Source organism: Equus przewalskii, chromosome 8 (genome assembly GCF_037783145.1).
Source record: "Equus przewalskii isolate Varuska chromosome 8, EquPr2, whole genome shotgun sequence".
Taxonomy (NCBI): domain Eukaryota; kingdom Metazoa; phylum Chordata; class Mammalia; order Perissodactyla; family Equidae; genus Equus; species Equus przewalskii.
Window position 1 is genome coordinate 48692426 of NC_091838.1, and position 24391 is coordinate 48716816.

General features: G+C 41.8%; 1 protein-coding gene across 5 annotated transcripts in view; it reads left to right on the top strand.

The window, feature by feature from the left end:
* The window catches only part of GRHL2 (grainyhead like transcription factor 2), a 156794-nt gene that overhangs the window by 78837 nt on the left and 53566 nt on the right, over positions 1 to 24391 (top strand). For all 5 annotated transcript variants that reach the window (XM_008540923.2, XM_008540920.2, XM_008540930.2 and 2 more), the window contains exon 8: positions 18278 to 18372. In XM_008540923.2, coding sequence (XP_008539145.1) covers positions 18278 to 18372 — 95 coding nt within the window. The remainder of the gene's footprint in view (positions 1 to 18277; positions 18373 to 24391) is intronic.

Genomic DNA, 24391 nt, shown 5'->3' on the forward strand with positions numbered 1-24391 from the left:
ACGAGGTTTACTTTCCTTAGAGCAGAATGATTTCTCAGACCTCAGAGGACTTCAAGTCTTCTCTCTCTTCTTCATCACCTCCCCCTGCCTTCAACTTTTTCCTCATATAACTATATACACATGAGCATGCATGCATGTGTGCACGCGCACACACAAACACGCCTTATCTTTGAGGTTTGTGACTTTTACTAAGTGGCTTTACGTCTTTCCTTATTCGGGTCCGTTCCACGCTCATGCTCAAGGATCGCTCTGTTGTCTCTTGTACCCGGTAGTAACGGTGCCTGGTGAACATTCCATCTTCCCTTGCATAAATTTATCTCACTTGGATTAGATGGTCTGTGGTTCTTTCAGGCTGCTCCTCATCTTCGGCATCCTCTTAATCCTCTGAGTAGCCCCTCAGTGCTGGTTGCCTGACGGCGAGAGGACCCTCAGTGTCCCAGCTGGAGTCCTGTCTGTGGGATCCTGAGGGCCCAGGGCCCAGGAAGGAGGCTGCCCCTCAGAGCACGTGGAGCCTCAGCTCCCAGGTTCCTTGTGTCCGGAGTGGAGTCCTGGTGAGGGCGTTCCCGCATCACATCACACACGTCTCTCTTTGGCTGAGTACTTGCACCTGCCTGGCTTGTTCCCTTACCTCTTTCAGGCCTTGGCTTCTTGTCACCTTATCAGAGAGACCTTCCCTATCACCTTACCTGAACGCCACACCCTCATCACTCTCCAGCTCCCTTCCCTTCTCACCACCCAACATGTTATTCATATATATGTTTTTATTTCTTATTGTTTTTCCCTCCTACTAGAAGGTGGGCCCATTGAGGGCAGGCACTTGAGTGTTTTGTTCCCTGCTCTAGTTCCTGTGTTTAGCACAGGGCCTGAGATGTAGTGAGCACTCAGTAACTGTTTCCTGAATGAATGAATGAACGAACGAACATACGTGGGGATAAAAACTCTTATTACACTGGCAGAAGGCAGGCCTCTCGAAGGCGTGAACCGTGCCTTAATAACAGCTCCCATGTGTTCGTTGCCGTCCATGTACCAGGCTCTTTCTATACACCGTACACAAACATTTCATCCTCAAAACAACTCATTTTGTTGTTTATAAGCTAAGATGGTGAGGAGTCAAGAATTTAACCCAAGGTCATGCACTTGGTAAGTGGTGTAGGTGGGATGGAAACCCAAGAAAGCCAGAGTTTGCACCCTTTGTTTTTATTATTCTGTGTCCTCACTCCACTGTATATTGTCTTTGTATCCCACCCCCTGGATAGTGCTTACCCCCCACCAGGATCTGATTCACGTAGCATGATGGAGGATGTTCATTAACTGACGTTGCACAGGCGTCTTGCTTCTCCCTCCTGCGCCGTCCTCCCCAGACACTGGGAACGCTTCGAGGTCTGGGTGCTGAGACCCTTGGCCGTGCTGGTTCTGACATTTCTGAAAGCCAGTTCGGATATGTGGTTCCTGTATGTTAGGCCATAAACTGGTTTTGGGGGGAAGGAAGCATTAGTGATTAGCTCTTACTTGGTATAAGTAAGACAAACCAACCCTGGCCCCGGTGGATTCTGCTGTTTTTCAAAGTACACAAGCAAGTTGCCCAGGTCTCGCAAGTTCTTTCTTGTGAACTCATTGAAAAACAGCAGTTATTCCAGGTTATAAATAAGGTTACATTCTGCATCCCAAGGAGCGCTCCTGTGCCATTTCTACCTCCAGTGTGAAAGAGCCACTTAGATTTCTCTGTCGTTTGCTTGTCTCTGAGTGTGAGAGCCGCCTTCTAAGGGGACGTCATGGAGTTAGCATTGGTCCCATATTTGTTACCACCAGTTATTCCACATTTATTCAGCAAACACGCCAGACCCTTTGTTAGGAACTGGCGAATCAGAGGGAATTAAGGCAGAGCCCCTGCCTCAAATTGCTCAAGTCTGGAGGCCAGAAGATAAAAGGCTCAGCTGTCATGCGGTGAGTGGCAGCTGGGAGGAGCGCTTCCCTGAGGAGATGTTTCTGAGGTCCCTCTGAAAGGATAACAAGAACATACGGGTCAGAAAGCTGGGGAGGGCGTTGCAAGCCACAAAAACAGCACATGCTCAGTACAGGAATCAAGACAGAAAAACCAAAATGAAATGGGCAAATTATTTTATAAAGTCCAATAAAACTGTTAGTGGAGATGGGAGGGGTGGGAACTCTCATGCGTGCTTGTGGGAGCCTTAACTGCTTCAACTAATACAGTCAGGGAAGGAAGGAGTCCCAAGGAAAGGGGGCTGAGAAAATGAGAGGGAAGGGTTTGGTAGTTGAGGAAACAATGTTTTCTTCAGGGGAATCTTCAGGTGACAGGGGTGTGGAGCGTGATGGAATTGGGTGGCCTCATCTCTTGAAGGAGACCTGGGGAAAGCTGTTTCCGTGCCACATGGGCTGAAGCTCCCATCTCTGGTAGAGGCTGATTGAGCCCAGCAGGGTGTCTAAGGGTCCATGGGCCCCAAGGTTCCAGGTGTTAGAGGGTCATTGACTCCTGCTACCCGTGTCCTGGTGGCAAACCTCAGAGCTGCAGGTGAAATGTGGGGAAATGCTATCTCAGGGTCTCTGCAGAGAAGCATCACCACACCAGATGTCGAGGGTAATTGAGCCCAGAGTTTCTTGTCCTCTGCTGCTTTAACACTGCCTTGGCTCCAGAAAGTCTTGTTTTGTAGTTTTGTTGGGGAGATATTCAAGTGTGTGTGTGTGTTTATGCTTTTTTATATTAAAGTGTAACATGCATACCTTGTTTTTAGCTAATCCATGTTTTTCTATTGTTGAACGGAGTAGATTTTAGAGATCCTGGAATACGTAAGAGAAGGATAATAAAAGTTGTACCTACATGTTGTCATTCGTCCAAGTGGGTGTGTTCCACTCACATATCCGTCCTCCCAGAACTCTGATAAGGACACACGGAGGGGAATGTGCAGAAATAACAGGCAGATAGAATATTGTGATGAAGTGACATTTCTTTTTAACAAGTTGCAGTACTTGATTTCAAATGCTTTGGATTGACCATTGGGGATTTTTAGCAGGACTGCAATGGGATGATATATGCATTTCAGAGAGGTAATTCTGGGCCAACATGGGGGATGGGATGAAGTGAGGGAGAGACTGCAGTGAGGAGACCGGTTATAGCCGGTGAAAGACGAGTACCTGGAGGTGTGAATTGTAAAGGGGAGATGCGCCGATAACCCATGAACGAGAGACAAGTTCTAGAACTGATAGACCCTCTATGACTGACTGGCTGTGGGAATCGGGGAGAAGAAGGGATCACAGAAGCAGAGTGTGGTTTTGTAACTAGGTGGGTGCCCTGCCCTGAGGTAGGGGAGTCAGGAGGGGCAGCTGGCCTGGTGCCAGGGGGTGGAGCTTGGCCGGGTACTGAGTTCAACCAGGAGCATGATGATTTTGAGGCACTGTCTACACAAGGAGCAGGGTGGGAGTTCCTCAAGACTCACGTGCACAATGGAGCTATCAAGTTTTGCAGTGGGAGCCATTTAAAAAATATTTGGGGGCAGGTCCCATGGCCAAGTGCTTAAGTTTGGTGCCCTCCACTTTGGTGGCCTGGGTTCAGTTCCCAGGTGTGGACCTACACCACTCATCGGTGGCCATGCTGTGGCGGCATCCCACATATAAAATAGAGGAAGATTGGCACAGATGTTAGCTCAGGGCCAATGTTCCTCAGCGAAAAATAAAAATTTTGAAATGAATCACAAATCACAGAATGAACTACACTACACATCAAGTCTACTCAAAGAGTAGGTAATTCCAAAACCACTTTCTAGGGAAGGCAAACTTTTCTATTTGTTGCCTTTTAAGCAGGGAAGGAAAATTAGAAGAGGTTCAGCAATGAATATTAACCTTATTGAATGAAAGCCAGAAACTACAATGGAGAAACTGAAGCATTCACGTACAATTTCTCTCTACTGAACAGAATTGAGTTACTTTACCTCTTTACAATGCAGATGTTCCAAAATAATGAACAACACAGTTTTTGCACTTTTAGAATGGGTGGCATGGATTGTAATGTGATTCCACAAGCACGTCAGCATAAGCGTCATTACTTTCAGTCACATCCAATGTAACCATTATTGACAGAATTTTGTAGTTAATTCATGAAACCAACCAGTTGCTCTTTATTCAATCTGTATCTTGAATTTTGATTCACAGTAATCTTTCCCTGTATCAGGATGTGTTTGTTATATTGTTAAATATTAATCCTGTAGTTCTCCATGGTAATTAGCAGGCAATTATAGTACATCTTTGGTTACTAGCATGTGATTATAGGGTTTTCATCTGTGCCCTAATACAAATCAATTTCTTAAGAGTCAATTTTTAAATTGTGCTGTTGATGGCAATTTTATATTAAGGTAAAGCTTTCCATGAAAATATAAGTTACGACTAAATCAGAACATTTCTTCCAGTTTAGTTCTAAACAGTTTTTTTTGAGAGTTCAAAGAGAAGCCTTTCAGAAGACTCTCAAACACAGAATTTCGCTACCTCTGTGGATTGCTCAGCCTGGCTGTTCTGTCCAGGCCTAGGAGCTCTCTTCAGTCTGGAGTCATCGTCCACTTTCAGATAGGAATTGTGATGAAAATTAACCAACACTGTTTTTCCTTTGCGTTTTCTAGAGGAGGCTGGCCTTGGGCGTGCCCTACAAATGTGCTCTCTTGCAGTTTTATAGCCATACCTGGGCGGGCTCCTCAGAGCTGTGCAGAAAGGCGGAGAGTGGAGGCCAGGGTCGGGGAGGGGGATGCTGCTTTCAGGAGGTCAGGTAGCCAGGAAGTCAGCATAAATCCAAATCCTCAGCAGGCCTAGGAGCTGAGCATGCCCTGCACCTCATCCCTCTCTTCACCCAGGTGTCCAGTCCTGACATTTAGCTTTGTTCTCAGGAGGGCTCTCCTCCCCCAGAGTTATACACACCTTCTCTCCCTCTGCTGTCAGAAGAGTATGGGTCTTCCCTCCCTTACAAATAACTCAGGTAAATGGAATTTCCATTTTTGGTGTTTTCCTAGACTGTTTCCACACTTCTGCATAGATGTGAAAAGTAAATTTGATTTAAAACCAAAGAAAACCCCTTGAGAGCCACCAACCTTAAAAAAAAAAAAAAAAAAAAACAAAGCCCAGAGCTGGCGAGAGTGAAGGCAGTGAGTGAGATCTAAGTCAGCAGAGTGACCTCGATCCCTGCTTCTTCCTCCATGGGAGGGAGGAGGCTGGGGTGTGGGCCAGGCACCACCCAGCATGCGGGGTCCAGATGTTAGGACAGTGAGGCGCAGCGTAAGGTATCCTCTGTTCTGTAGAGAAGCGCCGTGGCCATAGTTACTGAAAATTCCTCTTCATCTTCAAATTTGGTTAGAAAACATTTATGTGATAGAAGTATGGCAGGCTATTAAGGTTGTATATTTTAAAACGTTATAAAATGCAAGTATTCTTTAAAGTTTAATCTTAGTTCAGGCAGAACATATTAATTTTCAGTAATAATTGAACCACTCTGATTTTTCATTTGTTGCGTGCATGTCTCCCTGTGAGTCCTAGAAGCTCATTTTGTTGGGGACAACAGCTCTGGGGAGAATCACTTCTTCCTTGGGGTATGTGCTTGGGGTAATCTTGAGGTCCCTCGCTCTTCCCCTCATGGAAGGGTCCAGGACAAGACCAGAGTTCACAAACCACCCGTACGTCCCTGATCCTTGCGGACTTCTTTCCAGCTGTTGATGGGTCTTCCTCTTTCCTTCTGCCCCACGTTTCTTGAAAGAGGAGTCCACTTCCTAGCCCACAACCTAAACTGTTGGTCATGTCTCAATCCAGCATAACCTATCTCTTATTAAAGTTTCTTGATGCTGAATCTATAGGTCTATTTTCGCTCCTCACTAGTTTACTAGTTACTTCCAGTATCTCCTTTGTTCCTTCTCTGAGGCTGTCTTTGCCTAAAAAGGTCCTCCCTCCCTCCTTCACCTGACAGACATCTCACCTCTTAAGACCTGTTCTCCTATCCCCACTTGGGTGAGATCTTCCTAGTCTTTCCAGGCAGAGTCAGCTGCTCCCTCTGTGGGTTTGGTTTATATCTAGACAATAGCATTTTGCTATGTTTCACCTGGTTTATCAGTTGACATTCCATCCATCCCACTATGTGCTGAACTGTTTGAGTGGAGAGAGAATTTTTTTTAACCTTTGTACACCTAGCGCCTAGTGCTGAGCCTGGTATAGAATAGATGCACAACCAGTGTTGACTAGCTGATGGACAAACTGCCGTGTATGGTTTGTGTATATAGGTAATAGTTATGGTAAGCAAGCACATGTCTAGTTAGCTGGGAAATGAGGCTGGGGTCATGCTCTCTCCTCTTCCATGCTGAAAAAATCATTTTTGGTAGTATTTTTCTAGATGCCTGGGGCCTAAATGTGCATTTGGTACTCTAATTTCTTATATTTTAAATATTATACTATAATAATATAGTATAATTTTTAATGAAACTTGTTTAGCAACTGAAGACTTAATTGCTATCATAGAAATATAATATGTACACTGATAAACCAAGGGAAATTTCTCCTTTTTACCTAGAAATTATTACTGTTTCCCTGAAGCAAACAAATAGGAAATTGTTTAATAGCAAATTTTCCAAAAGAAAATGAGAGGTAGATTTGGAAATTAAAAATTACAATGATTGAAGCCCTTTACCATTTTTTCTTCACTGGTCCTAGGAAGTGTGTTTATCTGGTTCCAGGACATTATTATTTAAAAAACCTCTTCTGGTAAAGTATTTTTCTATTGCTGGCAATTTTAAAACCCTGAGCCATTAACCAGAAGGAATGTTACAGAGAGGACTAAAGCATGGAATGGATACTTGAAGACCCCTCTGGGAATCAGTTTTAATGACGGGGTAAAGCTGTACCATAAAGAGATACTGGTTTGGATTGTGAACTTTCAAAATTAACACAAACACACACACAGATAACTAGAACCGCTTAACAGACCTGCCGTATTTAATACTGTAAAATGCTTTATTTCCTGTCTTCCATCTTTTTTTTTCCCATTTACTGCTTACCACTTTGTTTTGGTCCTACTTGATGGGACCTTTTCTATCTTTAGCTAAAAGACCATGGTTTCATCTCATACATGGAATCTATGCTTTTATTTGATTTCATGTTTTTTGCTTGGGGCCTAATTATTTTCTTTCTTCAGCGATGCATTTAATGAAACCTCGGATAACCTGATGGTCTTACATTTTTTTAATATTATTTGGTTGGCTTAAAAATTACAAAAAATAACTGGAGATACAGCTGATAATTTCATGAGACTCTTCTATTTACTGAACAAAACTACAGAGCCAGTCTTTTCAGCTATCCTCTGGCATTTACTAGAAGCCTCTCTCTCACCACACCTTTCAACAGAAACAAATTTATGTCTTCGCAATACCCCCAAGTGTGAAATTAGGCAAATCTAAAGTTTTTCTTCTTTGTTTACAAAACCTAAAACTTGCCAAGAGAAAGTTTTTCCAAAATTAAATTAAGCTCTTTGAGGTTGTAGAAGCCAAAATAAGGTGAAATTAATCTGAAGAAAACTCTTTGAACAGCCTCCAGGAATGTGGAGCTGCCACTAGTTTTTCTACTCTTGAAAAGACAAGTATTAAAATAACTGAGTGCTAAGTAAATGAGCGTCTCGTCATCGTTCAGCGATCCTGTGAGGTAGGTGCTGGTATTATCTCCATTTCCCAGATAGGGAAACCAGCTTACAGAGGTTCTGCACTTTTTCTAAGGGGGCTGCTGATGCGTTTGAATCCACACCTACATCCATACCCACAGTCGCCAGCTGCTGTGGTCAGCATTACAAAGGAAAACAGTTACGGCAGCAACACCTTCCCTCCTTTGCAGGACAAATTTATCTTCTTGAAGAAATATATTTAAGAGAATTCGAATTTTTCCCCCTCCCCCTAGAATTTTAATTTTGAAATAATATCTAAGTCCTGTAATAGTTGTTGGAAAATAAGTAAACAGGAATAGCAGCATGGGGAGTTCAAATAGCAGTTAATGCAAAAATCATTCATATAACAAACTAGAATAGCTAATGGGGTCTCCCTCCCCCACCCCCCACCCGGCACATACATAACGGACTTACCTTCCTATCTCTTAGCCAGTTTGGTATGCATGACTGGGCAGCCAGGGGCATTTAGGGAGACAGAAAATGGAGGTTAATCTTGATGGAACCTGAGCCTCTGAAGGGGCTAGGTTTGTGGTTCCAATTTAGCAGAGGATAGTCCATGTGAGGAATTACAGTTCCTGGGATGAGTCTGTGTCCTGCACCACCAGTTACCAAAAAGTCATTTCTTTTGTTTGAGTCTATTCAGTCTGCAACTCAGCGGTACAATTATGTATGTTTGAAAGTTATTTCTGACACTGAGGGCTGCTAGATGCTAGAATGGGTCTTTGAGAGAAACTGTGGAACGTCTTATCGTAGAATGGCAATTCTCAAGACTCTTACTAGTAATAAAGTAGCATCATTTGAGAAAGTGTTCAGTTTTCTTTTATAAATTAGTGTTGCTTTAACTGGAAAGTATTACAGTTTCTGGAAATATCTTCTGAGGTGGGAAGAGGTTGGGGACTGGTTTGCTAGAGAGAGGGAGACCTGTTTGTGGGTCTGAGATGGTTTCCGCTGATCAGCCATTTTGGGCAGTGATTCTAACCCTATGTGCCTATAACTTCTTGTCCCACACCTCCCCCAACAGTGTTAGTATGGTGTTAAGTAATGAAAGGAAGGATGGAAAACTAGAATAAAACATGAGCAGTTCACGCAGTGTAGAAAAATAAATTATTTACTGAAGCACCATGCATATCTTCATTCGTTTGGCAAACTGTCGAAGTGCGAGGCACTATTTTTAAGAGACAATAGTTTGAAGAGACAAAATTTGGAGCTGGCCCAGTGGTGTAGTGGTTAAGTTCACATGCTTCACTTTTGTGGCCCTGTGGGGTAGCCTGGAGTTCATGGGTTTGGATCCAGGGTGCAGACCTACACACTTCTTATCAAGCCATCCTGTGGCGGCATCCCACATACAAAATAGAGGAAGATTGGCTACAGATGTTAGCACAGGGCCAATCTTCCTCACCAACCAAAAAAAAAAAAAAAGAGAGAGAAAGACAAAATTGTTAGATTAAAGTTGAATCTCACTAAGTAACATAGACTAATAAGAGTTTAATTCTACGCCCATCCAAGTTGATTTAATTCAGAGCTAGAAGCCATAGTGCATGTATGGACATATATGCATGTGTGTTTATGTGTCTGCACACAGGATATGACCTACTATCAGTTTGAAATCAAGTTTATGAGTTAGGACCAGCATTCTTGAAAAATGAAATCAAATAGATTAAAAAATGCTAGCATACATGAAACACAGTAATGGGTTACAATGTAAAGTGCTTTTCTTGCTCTAAACTTATGGCCAATGCAATCGAAAGCTGTAATATTGGCCTATAAAATTCCTTCTCTAGAAACAGAAAAGTGAGTCAAACACAAATAAAATCTTAAGTTATCCTAAAGAGAAAGTTCGAAGAAAGATTCCATTTTGAATGATATCTGTGAGGGTATTAAAATAAACTATGGCAAGTAAATAGTAATAATTTTATTAATAACTCCAGCTTTAATAATATTCAAGAGTCACAAATTATGTCTTCATAATTTCAGCCATCGTTGTTCTGGATTATGTATGGGAAGGTACGCATGTGAAAGGCTGTGGATCCCAGAAATCAGAGGTCTCTGGCTGAATATGTAGACAGAGCCTTTTAGGTTCCAATCCCAGCTGGGCCCTTTACAAATGAGGTGACTGTCAGCAGGTGGCTGGCGGGGCGAGGCGGGATAGGAAGGAAGGGTACTTAACACATTTGCCTGGCACCCATTCGACAAAGTAGGAATAATAAAAAAGCTACTGATCAGAATTGTCTGAGTTAGTGATTGTGAAGTATGTATATTTAGCACACACTCTGCTCTCACAAACTGGTGGCAGTTCCTGTTATTTGCTCAGGGGCCAGAACCAAAGGATGGAAATATATTTAGTGCCTCTAAAAATCAACTCAAGTGTCAACACACTTAAGGAAACCCAGGTTACCTCTGACTTGGTAAAAGCATTATAAAGGAAATAATGAATTCACTAGAGTTCTTGAGAGTCATTCAGGTTTTAAGAAGCTGCGTCTTTGATTTTGAAAAACAGAAAAAAGTCTCAGAACCTCCTTGGACTAGACTTTATTTATTCTACCTATTTCTAGTCAGAGCAAATACTCCTAGAATGACCCTCCACTGTTTCCTGAGTTTGAGCTGATCCTATTTGGCCGTTGCAGATGGAGGGAAGCAGATGTTTGAAGACAGATGGGACGGGGGAAGGTGGGCACCAGCGGTGTTGCTGTCACACTCTATAGGAGCATCAGGGTCTATTCTCTGAGATATTGACTCTCTTTTGAAGATGAGGAAATACAAGTTGAGAGAAGTTCAGTAACTCACTGAAGGTCTCAGGGCTTGGTGAGAGAAGGAGAGAAATTAAATTCAAGTCTTTGTGTCTCCACCACCAGTGTCCTTTTTCCCTATAAATTTACCACCTTATAAATGGACTCCTTGTAGCATCTTGACTCTGAATATACAAACTACTCCAAGTTCTTGGACTTTTGAAAAAAGCATCCTTTGAGGCTGCGGTGGATTGCATACTGAATTAGCAATTGCCTGAGCCATTTTCAGCATTCCATGTCCATTATTTCACTAGTCCAGACAGAATCCAGACCTTTCAGAAGAGAAGCAACTTTTATATTAATTATACTACCCCTTTTAATCCACAACAGTATATACAAAAAAATAATTAGAAGGTGTAGTTATAATTTACCAAGTACGTGAAGCATAATTAAGGGGAAGGAATTAACATTTCTTTTGACGGCATTCCAGAATCACATTTACACATACAATCAGTTTGAAGAAAACTCAATCTACAAAAGTCTGCATTTAAAAATCTATTAACAGACTACTGATTATATGCAAAAAATAAAAAAGATAACAAAAAGATTCACCATCATGCTTCCCGTAACAATTAAAATAGAATCAAATCCCATAATTTCTGCTCAGAATGTAACTTGCCAGAAACGTATGGAAAGTAATGCACATTCACATGTGCTTAGCAGTCCTTTGCTGAAACACTGTGACATTTGACATCTTCCCCCTGCATCTCTTGTTTTCTCAGAAGGGCTAAATTTTGAACTTTTCTTTCCATCTTTATGGTGGCTGAAGAAGATGGTGATGTTTTCTTTGCTTCTTCTCCACTGTGGCACCCCCAACCTCGCCCTCCTTTGTCAAGGAATTTGCAGTGGTCCCATAATGTCCAAAGATGAATCTCTCTAGCTCATAGAACTTGCATTCCTGCAGGTTTTCTCTGCCAGCTAGTTGCCGTTGTAGAATATGGTGTGATTTTTCTCTACAAGGTGTTAATATCTGGTGGCAATCATTGTTTAATTCTCAAGATAAATTTGCAAGATAAATATAGACAGTGGTTAAAAGGAGGCCTGTGGCATCGAACAGACCCAGATTCAAATCGTAGCTTGGCCTGTTACCAACTATGTGATTTTTACAAGGAGCTTGACTTCTGGGTAGAAGGAGGACGCTGAGGTCTGCCTCACAGGGTGGTTGTGAGGATTAGATGAGGCAATGTTGGTAAAAGGCTCGGCACTCAGGAAGTTCTCAGTTTGTGGCAGTTATTGTCCTAAGAGCATTTGCATTTTAATGTCAGGAGATGACAATGTCCTTACCCAAAGGAACCAGTGGTTTAGGATGGGATTCCAGGCATGGAAACAAGCAGATGTCTTGGAGCAGGTGGTACTCCCATCTCACCATGTAGGTAACTGCCTGGTCCTCCTATACATGCTGATTATGTCCCCCCAAGAGAGGAGATCTTTTGGGAAGAACCATCTGTCACATGGACTTTGTTGATAGTAGATGTAGGACCTCAGTGACAGATGATGTAGTGCTTTCCAAGACTTTATGTGGAGTGAATCAAATGCACCCAAAGGATTCAGTCATTTCAATTTGCCATAGAACAGTGCTACCCCAAGTGTGGTCCCCAGACTGGCAGCATCAGCTCCACCTGGGAGCTTGTTAGAAAGGCAAATTCTTTCCCACATCCCTGACCTACTGAACCAGAATCTCTGGGAGTGGGTCCAGACCTCTGCATTTTACCAAAGCCCTCCAGGTGCTTCTGATGCACCCCAGCATTTGAGAAGCACTGTTATAGACCATCCACACAGTCTGTAAGCTGTGGGAATCCAGAAACACTCATTCCACGTCTTTGGGGGGCATCCTAACTGGCTGTAGAGAATGCACATGGCTGTGCATTTCCACACTTCTCACTCTGATATTCCAAGGACACACACAGCCTTAGAGAGGACCCTGCACACCTTGGCTCTTTCACTAGCAACATGACAGTAACAATGACATCAACTTCATTCTTCTTTCATTAGATAGACTCCCATTTCTTCTTCCCATTGTTTCATTCTTTTTGATGCTTCAAGCTAGTTGTGTACTTTAGGATTGTTCCTTTGTGTGTAAATTACTAAGATTAATAAGAACTACCTTTCTAACTCAGATTCAGTTGGCATAAATCTTTTTAGAACTCTGTTTCAGCCAATAATAATTTTGTTCCATCTTGCCAGGTTTTGGAAACATCTAAGGCGTTTTTCTATTTATATCCCCATTTTCACCAAGTAGATGTTTGTATTCTATAGATTTTTACAAACCAGTGTACAAAATTTGCAAGGTAAAATTATGTTGCCTCTTTTTTTTAGGAAAAAAAAGTCTATTCAAAATGTACTAGGGTCATGATTATGTGCTTTATGATTCTGTTAAAGTGAGGTGAGTACTTTCCAGCTATGGTGGCTATTCTGCAAGAGCAAGCCATTCGCTCAAATTAAATGACTTCCAATCACAGAAGGGAATCCCAGATGCAGGGTGTTGAATGGAGACCCTCAACACTGATATATCCATATACTAAATCCCACAGCCTGTAAATTATGACCTTATATGGAAAAAAAGGCTTTGCACATGTAATTAAGTTAAGGGTCTCAAGGTGAGATCATCCTGGATCAATCCAGTGACAAGTCCTTAAAACAGAAGAGAAGGGGGAAACAAACAGACACAGAAACACAGAGGATAACGCCATGTGAAGACAGGGGCAGAGATGGGAGTGATGCATCTACAAGCCAAGGGACACAGAGGATTGCCAGCAAGCACCAGAAGCGAAGAGAAAGGCATGGAACCCATCATCTCTCAGAGCCTCCAGAAGGAACCAGCCCTGCCAGTGCCTTGACTTGGACCTTCTGGCCTCCAGAACTGTGAAAGAATAAATTTCTGTTGTGTTAAGCTACCAAGTTTGTGGTAATTGGTTATGGCAGCTCTAGGAAACTAAGCTCATTACACCAGCTCATTATAATACTTTTTACTAGTTGCAACTATCAACATTTACAAAATGTGGGTTTGAGAAACTTTCTTGAGGAAATAAGTTAACAAAGGCTTAACAACAGGTTGCTGAGTTTCTCTTCCTACACCATGGGTCATAAACCCTTAAGCAAACAAAGCTTATCAAAGGACGTTAACACAGTTTTCAGACACTGGAGATACATCTATTAGCATTTTATTCATTGGACAAGAAAGCATATGGACAAGGCAACATCAATGTGCGTAAGCTGTTTAGTCTTAGAAAACTTTGAGAGTCACGAAGGGAAAGCAGAGCTATTTTACCACCTGTAGGTGAATGGCTTAGAGACTAAAGACAGAGGGTGGAGAAATCTCAAGCGTGAGGACACTGCCTGGCACATAGCGGATGCACAGTAAATATTGGTTCAATATATTTGTTGATTAAGTGGATATGATAGACAGAAACTGACGGAGACCCTGTGCAAGAGTGAGGGACCCAGAAAGCATTTTATTTGTATTTGTGTTGCATTTGTTTTTCAAATCTCTTCCTTTTCTAAGCTAATACATTTTCTGGGGGAGAAATTTTTCAAGTGGAGAAGCTATGGAAAAATAAAACCTTACAATGCAGTAACTCATGAGATCTAGGATAAGTTTTTGACCAAACCACTTTGGTTTATCTCTATTTCTAGATATGACATTTGCTTTTTTAATTTATGATTGACCTGAAAGCTTTTTTTAAAAAAATGCTTGTTAAAAACTTCAAAACAAGATTGCAAGACTGTCTTTTAAAACAAATAGCTAGGAAGGATCAGAGAACCCAGTTTCTTTAAATTCAATGGTCTGCTTTTCTCTTCAAAATTTTCAGAGATTGCCTGGCTTGCTGAAAGCACAGGTTTCTTAAAAATCATTTCAAATATAGTCATAAAGCCTTATTCTAAATTTGTAGGATAGAAAATGGTTTTCCTTTGCTTTCTATTTTATCTCTTAGCTTTAAACATTTACTTTAAAATCAATAAGAAAATTTGAATACTGCAAGAGAAAAATGAGCAACGGACAGAACAGGAAACTTGTGATAAATGAATAAATTTTAAAAACAAAGAGAAAGGATGTAAAAAACCACAAAGGGCCAGAAAGCAAATGAAAGACTGTTCTATGTCTTTAGCAATCAAGGAATTGCAAATTAAGATCATAAGTTAGCAGGTTTTGCATATCAATTTGGAAAGAAACAGTTTGAGGAAGCTGGAACTCATACCCTGTTATTGTAAATATAGTTGTTTCAACCTTTCCAAGAGCAGTTAGGCAAAATGAACTAAAAGGCTTAAAAATATATTTCCCTTTGACCTATTAATTTCACTTCTGAGAAGTAATGAAGTATACATGAATATTTAGACATAAAGATAATTAAAGGAAGTGCTATTTAAGGTAGCAAAGTATTGGACATCATTTAAGTGACAAAGAAGAACAAAATAAAGTTATGGCACTTAATCCAATATGATAGTATTTGGCCAGCAAAAATAGTTTCTACAAGTTTGTTTATTGACGTAGAAGGATGCTGATGATGTATTAAGGGAAAAAAAAGCAAATTAAAAAATAATTGTTACAATATTGTGTAAAAACACGTACATATTTTGGAGAAAAGGAGAGACTGAGGGAGGGAAATGACATAGCCACGGGTGGGCTTTTAGTGGTTGGTTGTGGGTGAGTAGATTGTGGCTGCTTTTAAATATTTTTCTTACTTGTTCACGGTCTCTGATGTTCCTATGGTGAACATGCAAACTTTTATATTAAAGTGTGTGTGCTTTATTTAAAATGTAAAGATATATAGTTTTGATTTAAAGTGTCTCTGGAAAAGCCAATAGAATCATGAACAAAAGGTGTGAATAGGCAGTTTATATACGGAGACTCCTGGTGGGCTATTCCAGATGTGGAGGTGCTTGAACTCATGAGAGGTAGAAGAAATGCAAGTATGTCATTAGGATAGCATTTTGTACTCATAGGATTGGCCAAAAAAGTAGAAATTTGATGAGAAGCAGAGGAAATGGAATTCTGGTTGGAGTTTGCACTGACATGACCCACTCTAGAGAGTGAGTCTGGAGGGTCATTTTGAAGAGCACCTCTAAGGAGATTTTTCTGTGATTAACTATCAATCTAGGTCCCAGTAATCAGGAGATATTTAAAAAAAAAAATCAAACTCACTGTTTTATTATGGATTGTTATGAACCTGTTATTTTTATGGCCTTTGTTTTATTATTATTTATATCGTGGATAGGAAAAGCAAATAGAGTACTACTTTCCTCACCCTAATTCATACAAACAAAATGAATTGTTTTAATAAGAGAAAGTAATTAAAATCTTGCTAAAGGATCATGTGAACTTAGATTTTGTGATAAATGAGGAGGAAATGGCTAAAAATTATCAGATATGTGAACTTTAGGAAAGCAGACTTCGAAATTTTACAGCGTTAACATAGAGAACTTGTTAAAGCCTGGAGAAGCCACCAGCCCTGGAGTGAGGCGGCACCTCAACAGAACAGAGCGGGAAGCGACCAATGGGCCAGAAACAACATGCCGGATTTTGTAGACAATGAGCACTTTATACATCTCGGAAGTCAGTCATGATATCTAGCTCCTATCCTGACTCAGAAAGAAAAATATTCAGAAAGGTTTTATAAACAAAAAGACCTCCAGTATCGTTGGAATTGAACCTTTCTCTGACCCCCATTGTAGGGCTGGAGTGTGATGGCACAGAGATGTGCAGGGCCTAATTGTGAAGGATGTGATAGGTCATGGTGTAAGTTTTAGCCTTATAAAAATAATAAAAAACACATGATCAGAGTTTAATTTTAGAAAAATAATTATGGACTCTTGGAGAGAAAGAATATGTGATTAAGTGATCCATTTGTGAGTGAACCAGGCCCAAAGAAAAGCAGACAGACTTTTCCATGATGCCCACCAAGCAGGACACGACCAATGTTTATGTAGTACACAAGGAACAGAATTAAGGTAGGATAGGATATTATATGTAAGGAGGCCAAGAGTAGGGGAAAAAAATCCAGGTGATAAGCATAAGCTAAAAACCTCAGGAAGTACAGTAGCCCCCCGTGCCCCCCACTCCTTGGGGGATATGTTCCAAGACACCCAGTGGATGCCTGAAACCAGAGATAGTACCAAACCCTATATGTACTTTGTTTTTTCCTATACGTACATACCTAGGATAAAGTTTAATTTATAAATTAGGCACAGTAAGAGATTAACAACAACAAGAAATAATAAACAGAACAGGGGCCAGCCCAGTGGCCTAGTGGTTGAGTTCGCATGCTCTGCTTCGGCAGCCCAGGGTTTTACTGGTCAGATCCTGGGCACAGATATGGTACCGCTCATCAGGCCATGCTGAGGCGGCGTCCCACATAGCACAACCAGAAGGACCTACAACTAAGAATATACAACTATGTACTGGGGGGCTTTGGGGAGAAGAAGAAGGGGAAAAAAAGAAGATTGGCAACAGATGTTAGCTCAGGTGCCAATCTTTAGAAAAAGTAAACAGAACAATTATAAGAATATACTGTAATAAAGGTTATGTGAATATGGTCTTTCTCTCTCCCAAAATTTCTTATTGTACTGTGGTCACCCCTCTACTTCTTGTGACGATGTGATATGATACGATGCCTACATCATGAGATGAAGTAATGGAGGTAGGCATTGTGACGTAGCATTGTTTTTGGACCTTGGTGGACCGTGGGTAACTGAAACTGTGGAAAGCGAAACTGTAGATAAGGGGCAACTACTGTAGTGAGGATTAAGATTAGGAATATCATGTCCAGACCTGAAGACCTACTAAGGCAGTGATAGTGGAGACAGTGAGTAATAAGGATTTTTATCACAAGGTTTTTTGTGGTATCTGAGAGCTAGAGACCACCAAAGGGTCCATCTCTGGGGAAGATAAGTAAATTGTGGTCAATGGTCACCATGGAATTCTGTGCAGTTGCAGTTAGAAATAGGCGTGCCATCAACATTGTGGTTAGATCCAAAAAGGTCCATAGCTAGGGTTGCTGGGTAAAATATAGGGTGCCCAATTAAATTTGAATTTCTGATAAACAACAAATACTTTTTTTTAGCATAAATATTTCCCAAATATTTGTTAAATCTGGCAACCCTAGCCATAGAACAACACAGTTTGTGAAAGCTAAGTACATGGGCAAATCAACCCAACTATTTCATAAGAATACATAGCAAACATATTGATAGCTACCGTGTTTGTGGGGGAGGATAATGGAGATAAAACAGAGTAAATAAACATGACATAAATAAAGAAATAAAAGAAGAGAGGGCCTTCAATGGAGAGGGTGTGATTAACTCAACTCTGTCCCTGAGTCCAAAAAGATGTAGAAGAAATGTGGATTCCTGCACTCTCCTGGAATTTCTTCCCTGAAGTTCCGATGACACTGCTTGGCTCATAAACAGAGTATTGTTCGACAAAAACAATCCCTATGGAATATTCTGGCACTTCCAGCAAAACTGAGGGGCAGGAAAATGAGTAGGAGCGGGAGTGGGTTGGTGACAAGGGACACAGGAGGAGAACAAATTAATAATTTTATAAACCTAGTAAAAAATAAAGCTAAAGAACAAATCAGGAACATTCCTTCATCTAGACTTAGTGTTTTAACAGAGGAACATGCTTACATTCTTATAGAGTACATATTAGTCAAAGAGTATCAGCAAGCACAAATCCTTAACGTTGCCATAGACACGGCCAAAGAAGAGGTGAAGGTTCAGTTTCCCCATCGGAAAATGATAGTTCAATACATGTCACAGAGTAGCTCTTACTGTTTCAAAAACTTTTTCTTTTTTAATGTTACAGCTGATTACAAGGAGAGCTTTAATACGATTGGAAACATTGAAGAGATTGCATATAATGCTGTTTCTTTCACCTGGGACGTGAACGAAGAGGCGAAGGTGAGTGAGAGAGTAGCACTGATTCATTGTTCACGCCTTTTAAACAACATGTCCTTTCTCTGCAGATGATTCTTTCATCAAAGCCTCTATAGGTGGGGACAGATCTGTTAACTTGAGCCAGAAAGAAAGGAAATGAACCTATTATCTTTCTCTAGAAGTCACACACATTCAATTATGTGCAGCTAAATTGCCTTTTGGGGGTAAAGGAGAGAAGGGAGTGTACCTGTTCCTCTGTGGCCTCCTGCAGGATGGGCCAAGCCAAGCCACGTGTCCCTCCCAAGTCCCCCAGGCCGCCAGCTCACACCAGGGGCTGGCAAGGCTGGGCCAGAGACCTGTTTTCCCTGCACTGCAGGTTCCCCCAAACCCCTCACTAACTGCTGCCTTCTTCAGAGGCAGGAAGGTGCTCAGAGCTAATGTCTTCAGAGGTAAGCGACTGGGCATACCTCCTGACCCCTGACTCCTTCCGCACCTAATGGAGGGAGGGTGCAGGAAGCAGGGCTGCAGGTCTCTGAACTTCACTCCCTGAGGTGTAGCCACTGCTGTGACCTTGAGCTATTTCTTTCCTGTTGACTGTTAAGCTTTCTCTGTTTCTCTCTGGTGCCAGAATGGTTAAGAAGGGCAATGGTAAAATCTCCGGCAAGGTGTGTGCTGGGGTAGACGTCCACTGTTGCACTGGGTTGGGTGAAAAATTAAGACTTGGCTCATGCTCAGATTTGCTTTCCAGCCAAGAGTCTCTGAGTTTATGAAAACTCCAAACTTTTCTGCTATGCCCACTCTTCCTTCTGTGTTCCGTACCTTCTGATTCCTGAACCTTATTTTGCACTAATGCGAAGGTTCCAGATGAAACATAAGCTTGTTTTCTGCTTCAGTTATGTACCATCTAGAGGATGTTAGAAGACTCTGTCCTCAAACTAATGAAAAGGTCAATGTAAACACCTCCCTTCAATGCTTTATTGTCTGCGAGCAGGGGGAAGGCTAGGTGAGAAAGGAAACTGGATGGGAATTGTGGGCATAACTTACAGAAGAAGATGAATTGCTCAGTGTCTCATTTCACTCATGTATAAAACAATGTAAATGAAACTGGCTTTAGGCCCAAGAAAGGTGACCTAAGTGGGCAAGCAGAGACAGAGTGCCAGAGGAGCCTGGAGAATGTTCCAGTGGCTCAGTGCATCTGAGGGAAGGAAGGAGGGCTTGCAATGCGTTGGGAAGTCAGGTCCCACACAGAGCTGTCGGGAAAGTTTGTCTTCTAGGGTCCACCCGGCCTCCATTTAAAGTTCCTAGCCCAAGCCTCGTGTTTTCTGTTCATACCCTCTTCTGTCAGAGGCTGGAGTGCTGGGCTAAGTAATGGAAAGGCAGTCTGTGTAATAGCATGGAGGGGCCAGGGCTGAAATCCTTAGCAAGTCATCTGACCTCTCTGGGCCTAAGTTCCCTCACTCAAAACAAAACAAAACAAACTTTTCCAATTGTCTCTGCTCTACCAAACATGTGCTAGGGGTGTGACGTGAGAAGATCCAGCGCTCTCAGGGAGGGAGGTGGAGGAAGAAATAATCAGCCAGCAGTGTGAGGAGGGAGAGGCCGTTGGGAAGACAGTGGGATCCTATCCTGGGAGGCGCCTTGTCAATGAAAGCAAGCTATCAAGGCACCTTGTCAATGAAAGCAAGCTATCAATGTGAGCTGTAATCCAGCCCTAATTCGCAGTATCCTGCAGTCTGTGCAAATGAGTGCTCCTGGGTGAAGGTGTTAACTGTTAAGTGTCCATAAAGACCTTTTAAAGCAAATGCCTAAACAAGAAGGGGCAGCTTGAGTGATGGAGGTGGCTCTGTGGTCAACCAGTGAGGTAGTTAATTTGAAGTTGAGCTGACTTTTCTTTTAGCCCAGTTCAGAGACACCACTCGTTTCCCATGGGTAGGAGCTCAGTTTTCTTGTTTAAATGTGTGTGTGCGTGCATGTGTGTTGTTCCAGACTGACGAATCTAAGCTCCCATATGCTTTGACAAATGGCAGTGTTTGCTTGTTGCAGTAAAATCTGTTTGTTTCTTTAATATATATTTTTAGTGACTATTACTTGGTGGTTGCAATTGTATGCAGTCTGGGTTAATCAGTAAGTAATAAAAAATAGTTCCAAATAATTTTCCCTAAACTATTAGAAGGGCTTTTAAAGAAAAACCAGTGAAGTTAAACCCATTTCATTAGGGAGACTGAGAAGACTCTTTCTCAACCCACAGAAACTAAGGTATTTCTTGAAAATATTATTGATTTTGCAATAAGCAGCCTGAAAAAAACAAAATCGCGTGGTTGAGAAAAAGGTTTTCAACAAAGCAAGAAGTAGAAGCGTTCCTCTTGCAGTGGAGTTGTTTGCGATTTTCTTTTTATGGACTTCTTCTCAGGAACAGTTGCATTTGTCTTTGCGTTCCTGTTGGTGACATCCACACAGAAGTCCTTTGTAGGCTTCAGGGCCAGGACCCATGTGATGTTTTGGTTTATGTGGCCAGAGGACACAAATTTGTGACCTACAACCTTCATATGGTCCACAGAACATACACGTGTATATGAATATCATGCATTTATATACTTATATTTCAAATTTTTAGATTTTTTGCCCACATTTAACAGTAAGGAGATTATTATTTTTTTAATCTAGGTTTCCAGATTGTTTTTTTATGGCATTTTATTTTATTTTTATTTTTTATTTTTATTTATTTATTTCTTTTTTAAAGATTGGCACCTGAGCTAACATCTGTTGCCAATCTTTTTTTTTCCCTCTTTTCCCCGAAGCCCCCCAGCACATAGTTGTATATTCTAGTTATAGGTCCTCCTGGTTGTGCTGTGTGGGACGCCACCTCAGCATGGCCTGATGAGCGGTGCCATGTCTGCGCCCAGGATCGGAACTGGCAAAACCCTGGGCCACCGAAGCTGAGTGTGCAAACTTAGCCCCTCGGCCATGGGGCCAGCCTCTCCAGATTCTTTTAGACAACTAAAGATTCTGGCAACCAGGAGCCTGAGTGTTTACGAGGCTGTGAGTGGCTCTTGTGAGGACCGACTGTTCTCTTTAATGCTTTCTCTAGCCTTCTCCCTTCTGGAACTTTCCCTGCTTGGTCCTGGTGAACATTTGAGTTTTCACGCCCCAATCATGCCCCCTCAGACAACTGAATATACAGTTTACATCTTTATTGGCTTTCAGTGTTGGGGAAAGTAGTGACACAATGGAGGTTGACACAGTATGGCTGAGAGGAATGGGGCCAGGAACCCTGCCAGTATTCGCTGGTTCCTTTGGTCAGTCCTTTGGCAGCAGGCCAGAGGTTGGCTTGTGTTGGCATGCTTAAGAAAGTTGCTGTGGCATCCTTTAGAACACCCACAATGGTGGTTAATCTTGATCTTTGAGGGTGTTTTAAAAAACATCAGAAACCACTTGGGTCCAAATATAAATACATATCAACGAGTTGGATAATATCACTTTAGGGTTAAACATGAGATTTCTTTTGCACAAGACTGACTTTGAAGAAGGCAATGTAGAAGAGAGCCACGGCAGCATTGTTTGAGAAAACCATGTCTTCCCAAGATGACTCTGTTAAAGGATAACTTACTTGGATATTTAGTTTTGGTGCATTTATTAACAAAAAAAAAAAACAGGCTAGTATTTGGTGGTCTTACCACATATGTATAATCAAGACCTGATGATAAGGTTCATAGATTTTTCCAGAGCACATTCCTGCTTTTTTCTTTTGCTGTTGACCCACATTTTATTTCTACCTCTGCTGTAGCACGAACACAAGAAAGGAAAGGACGTGGAACTCTAATTGTTTAGTTTAATTTAATTATAGGGAAAAGTTTGGCTAGGGAAAGTGTTAAAACTATTAGTTAAAATAGGTTTGGGGATTAGCTCTAGATTTCCAGTCTCAATTGCAACATGATTCTGGCGGGACTATTACAGAGTTCTTCCACCCAGAACTGGTTTTGCTGGTTGTGCCACAGTGTCTCTCTGCACAATGACACGAGCACCAGAAATAGTCTCCAACAGGACGTTCTTTCCCCCTCAGGGTCTGTGTGGTCTGGAAGCTCATATAATGTAAACAGTTGCCCCTAGGTCCCTGGGAGTGACTCAGGTGACATCTTGGTAGATGAGGTTCTGAGCGTCCACGCTGTCACAGCTTGGAAGTTGATGGGGGGTGGGGCACAGCGTGCTACAGAAGAACAAGCACTGAAATGGGGCTCAGGCAACCAGATAGTCCTAGCACCGGAACAGCTGACTTTGTGACTTCTGCCTTCTCAGCTTTAGTTTCCTAAAGCTGGAAAATGGCAGGAAGGGGAGCAGGAAGGGGTTGACAGCATGTTAAGGTCCCACCCGTGTGATTCTGACTGGAGGACTGCTGTGCCACATTCTTCCACATGACTCCCGTTTACAAGGCCATTTCAATTTTTCTTTCTCCCCTTAGCCAAACACAGGTATCTACCAAATAGATTTGTTGCTCACTAATCCCCAAGATGAGGAGTTCCCACGCGAGAACCTACTGAGTTATTGAAGAGTGGCAAGCTCGGATTCCTGGCACTGAGTTCCCTTTCTCTAGGCGATGACATCACCCCCGGAGCAGGAACGCAGCAAACCCTAATTACAGGCTTCTCTTTCTTCCAGATTTCTAAGGAGATTTTTGATATAAGGGCTCCTTATATTTGTCCAGTGCTGTTTTCTCTGTTCACCATGATTTCAAGATTAAACCAGCCTCACTGTGCTACAAAGGCCTCTCTCATGGGACCGCAGAGAATTACTTGAGCATTAAGATGCTACTTAGTGTTTTGAGGAACAAGTTGCCTTTTTGTGTCTTTTCACTGGAACACCATGCCAATTTCCCCCTATTTCTGTGCTTCACTCCTCTCAGGGGTTATAAACTATGTAAGATGAAGGAGGTTCTTTCTGTGAACACTTTTTTAAAAGAAAATACGACATCTTTTTTATTGATGTAAAATACACATAATGTAAAATTTGCTATCTTAACCATGTGAATGTCATTAAGTACATTAAGGTCATTAAGTACATTTTAAGTGTATTAAATACATTAATCTTGTTGTGCAACCTCACCACAATCCATCTTCAGAACTCTTTTCATCTTATAAAACTAAAACTCTATACCCGTTAATCAAGAACTTCCCGTGACCCCCTTCTCCGAGCCCCTGGCAAACGCCATTGTACTTTCTGTCTCTAGGAATTTGACCATTCTAGGTACCTCATATAAGTGACGTGACACAAGCTATGTCTTTTTGTAACTAGCTGACTTCATGTAGCATAATGTCTTGAAGGTTCATCCATGTTGTAGCATAAGTCTGTATCTCCTTCCTTTTTAAGGATGAATGATACTCCATTGTACGTATACCACATTTTGCTTATCCATTCCTCCCTGGACAGATACTTGGGTTGCTTCCATGCTATTGTGAATAATGATGCTGTGAAAATGTGTGTTCAGCTATGTCTTCAAGACCACACTCTTTTGGGTACATACCCAGAAGTGGAATTGCTGGATCATGTGGTAACACTATTTTAATTTCTTTTTAGGAACTGCCATACTGATTTCCACAGCAACTCTAGCATTTTATGTTCCTACCACAGTGCACAAGGGTCCATGAACTCTTTTTTAATTCCTCTGCAGCCAAGCCTTTTGGAATGATCTTGAATCAGTGAAAATGTTCCTCTTCCCTCACTACCAGCCCTGCTAAATAATCAAGCAAACGAATAAATCCACTACCAATCCCTGTCTCTATCATTTAAAGAATCTCCGTTATAATTCAGTAATATGAAAGCATGTCTCCCTGAGTTGCTCTTTGCTGCCTTCTAGCCCGGCCCCTCTGCTTGCAGAAGTAGTGATCGCCCTCTGAGGATGCCTGCCCTGCTCCTCCGTCCACCTTCTGTGTTGAGTTGCAGGAGGGGCTTTGGAGGGGCCGCTAGTCCAGCTCTCTGCTTTGCAAGATCAGTGGTGAAAGTTCTTCCTGCCTTTTGGGGTTTGGGAGGAACTTTCAGACAAAAAGTTGTT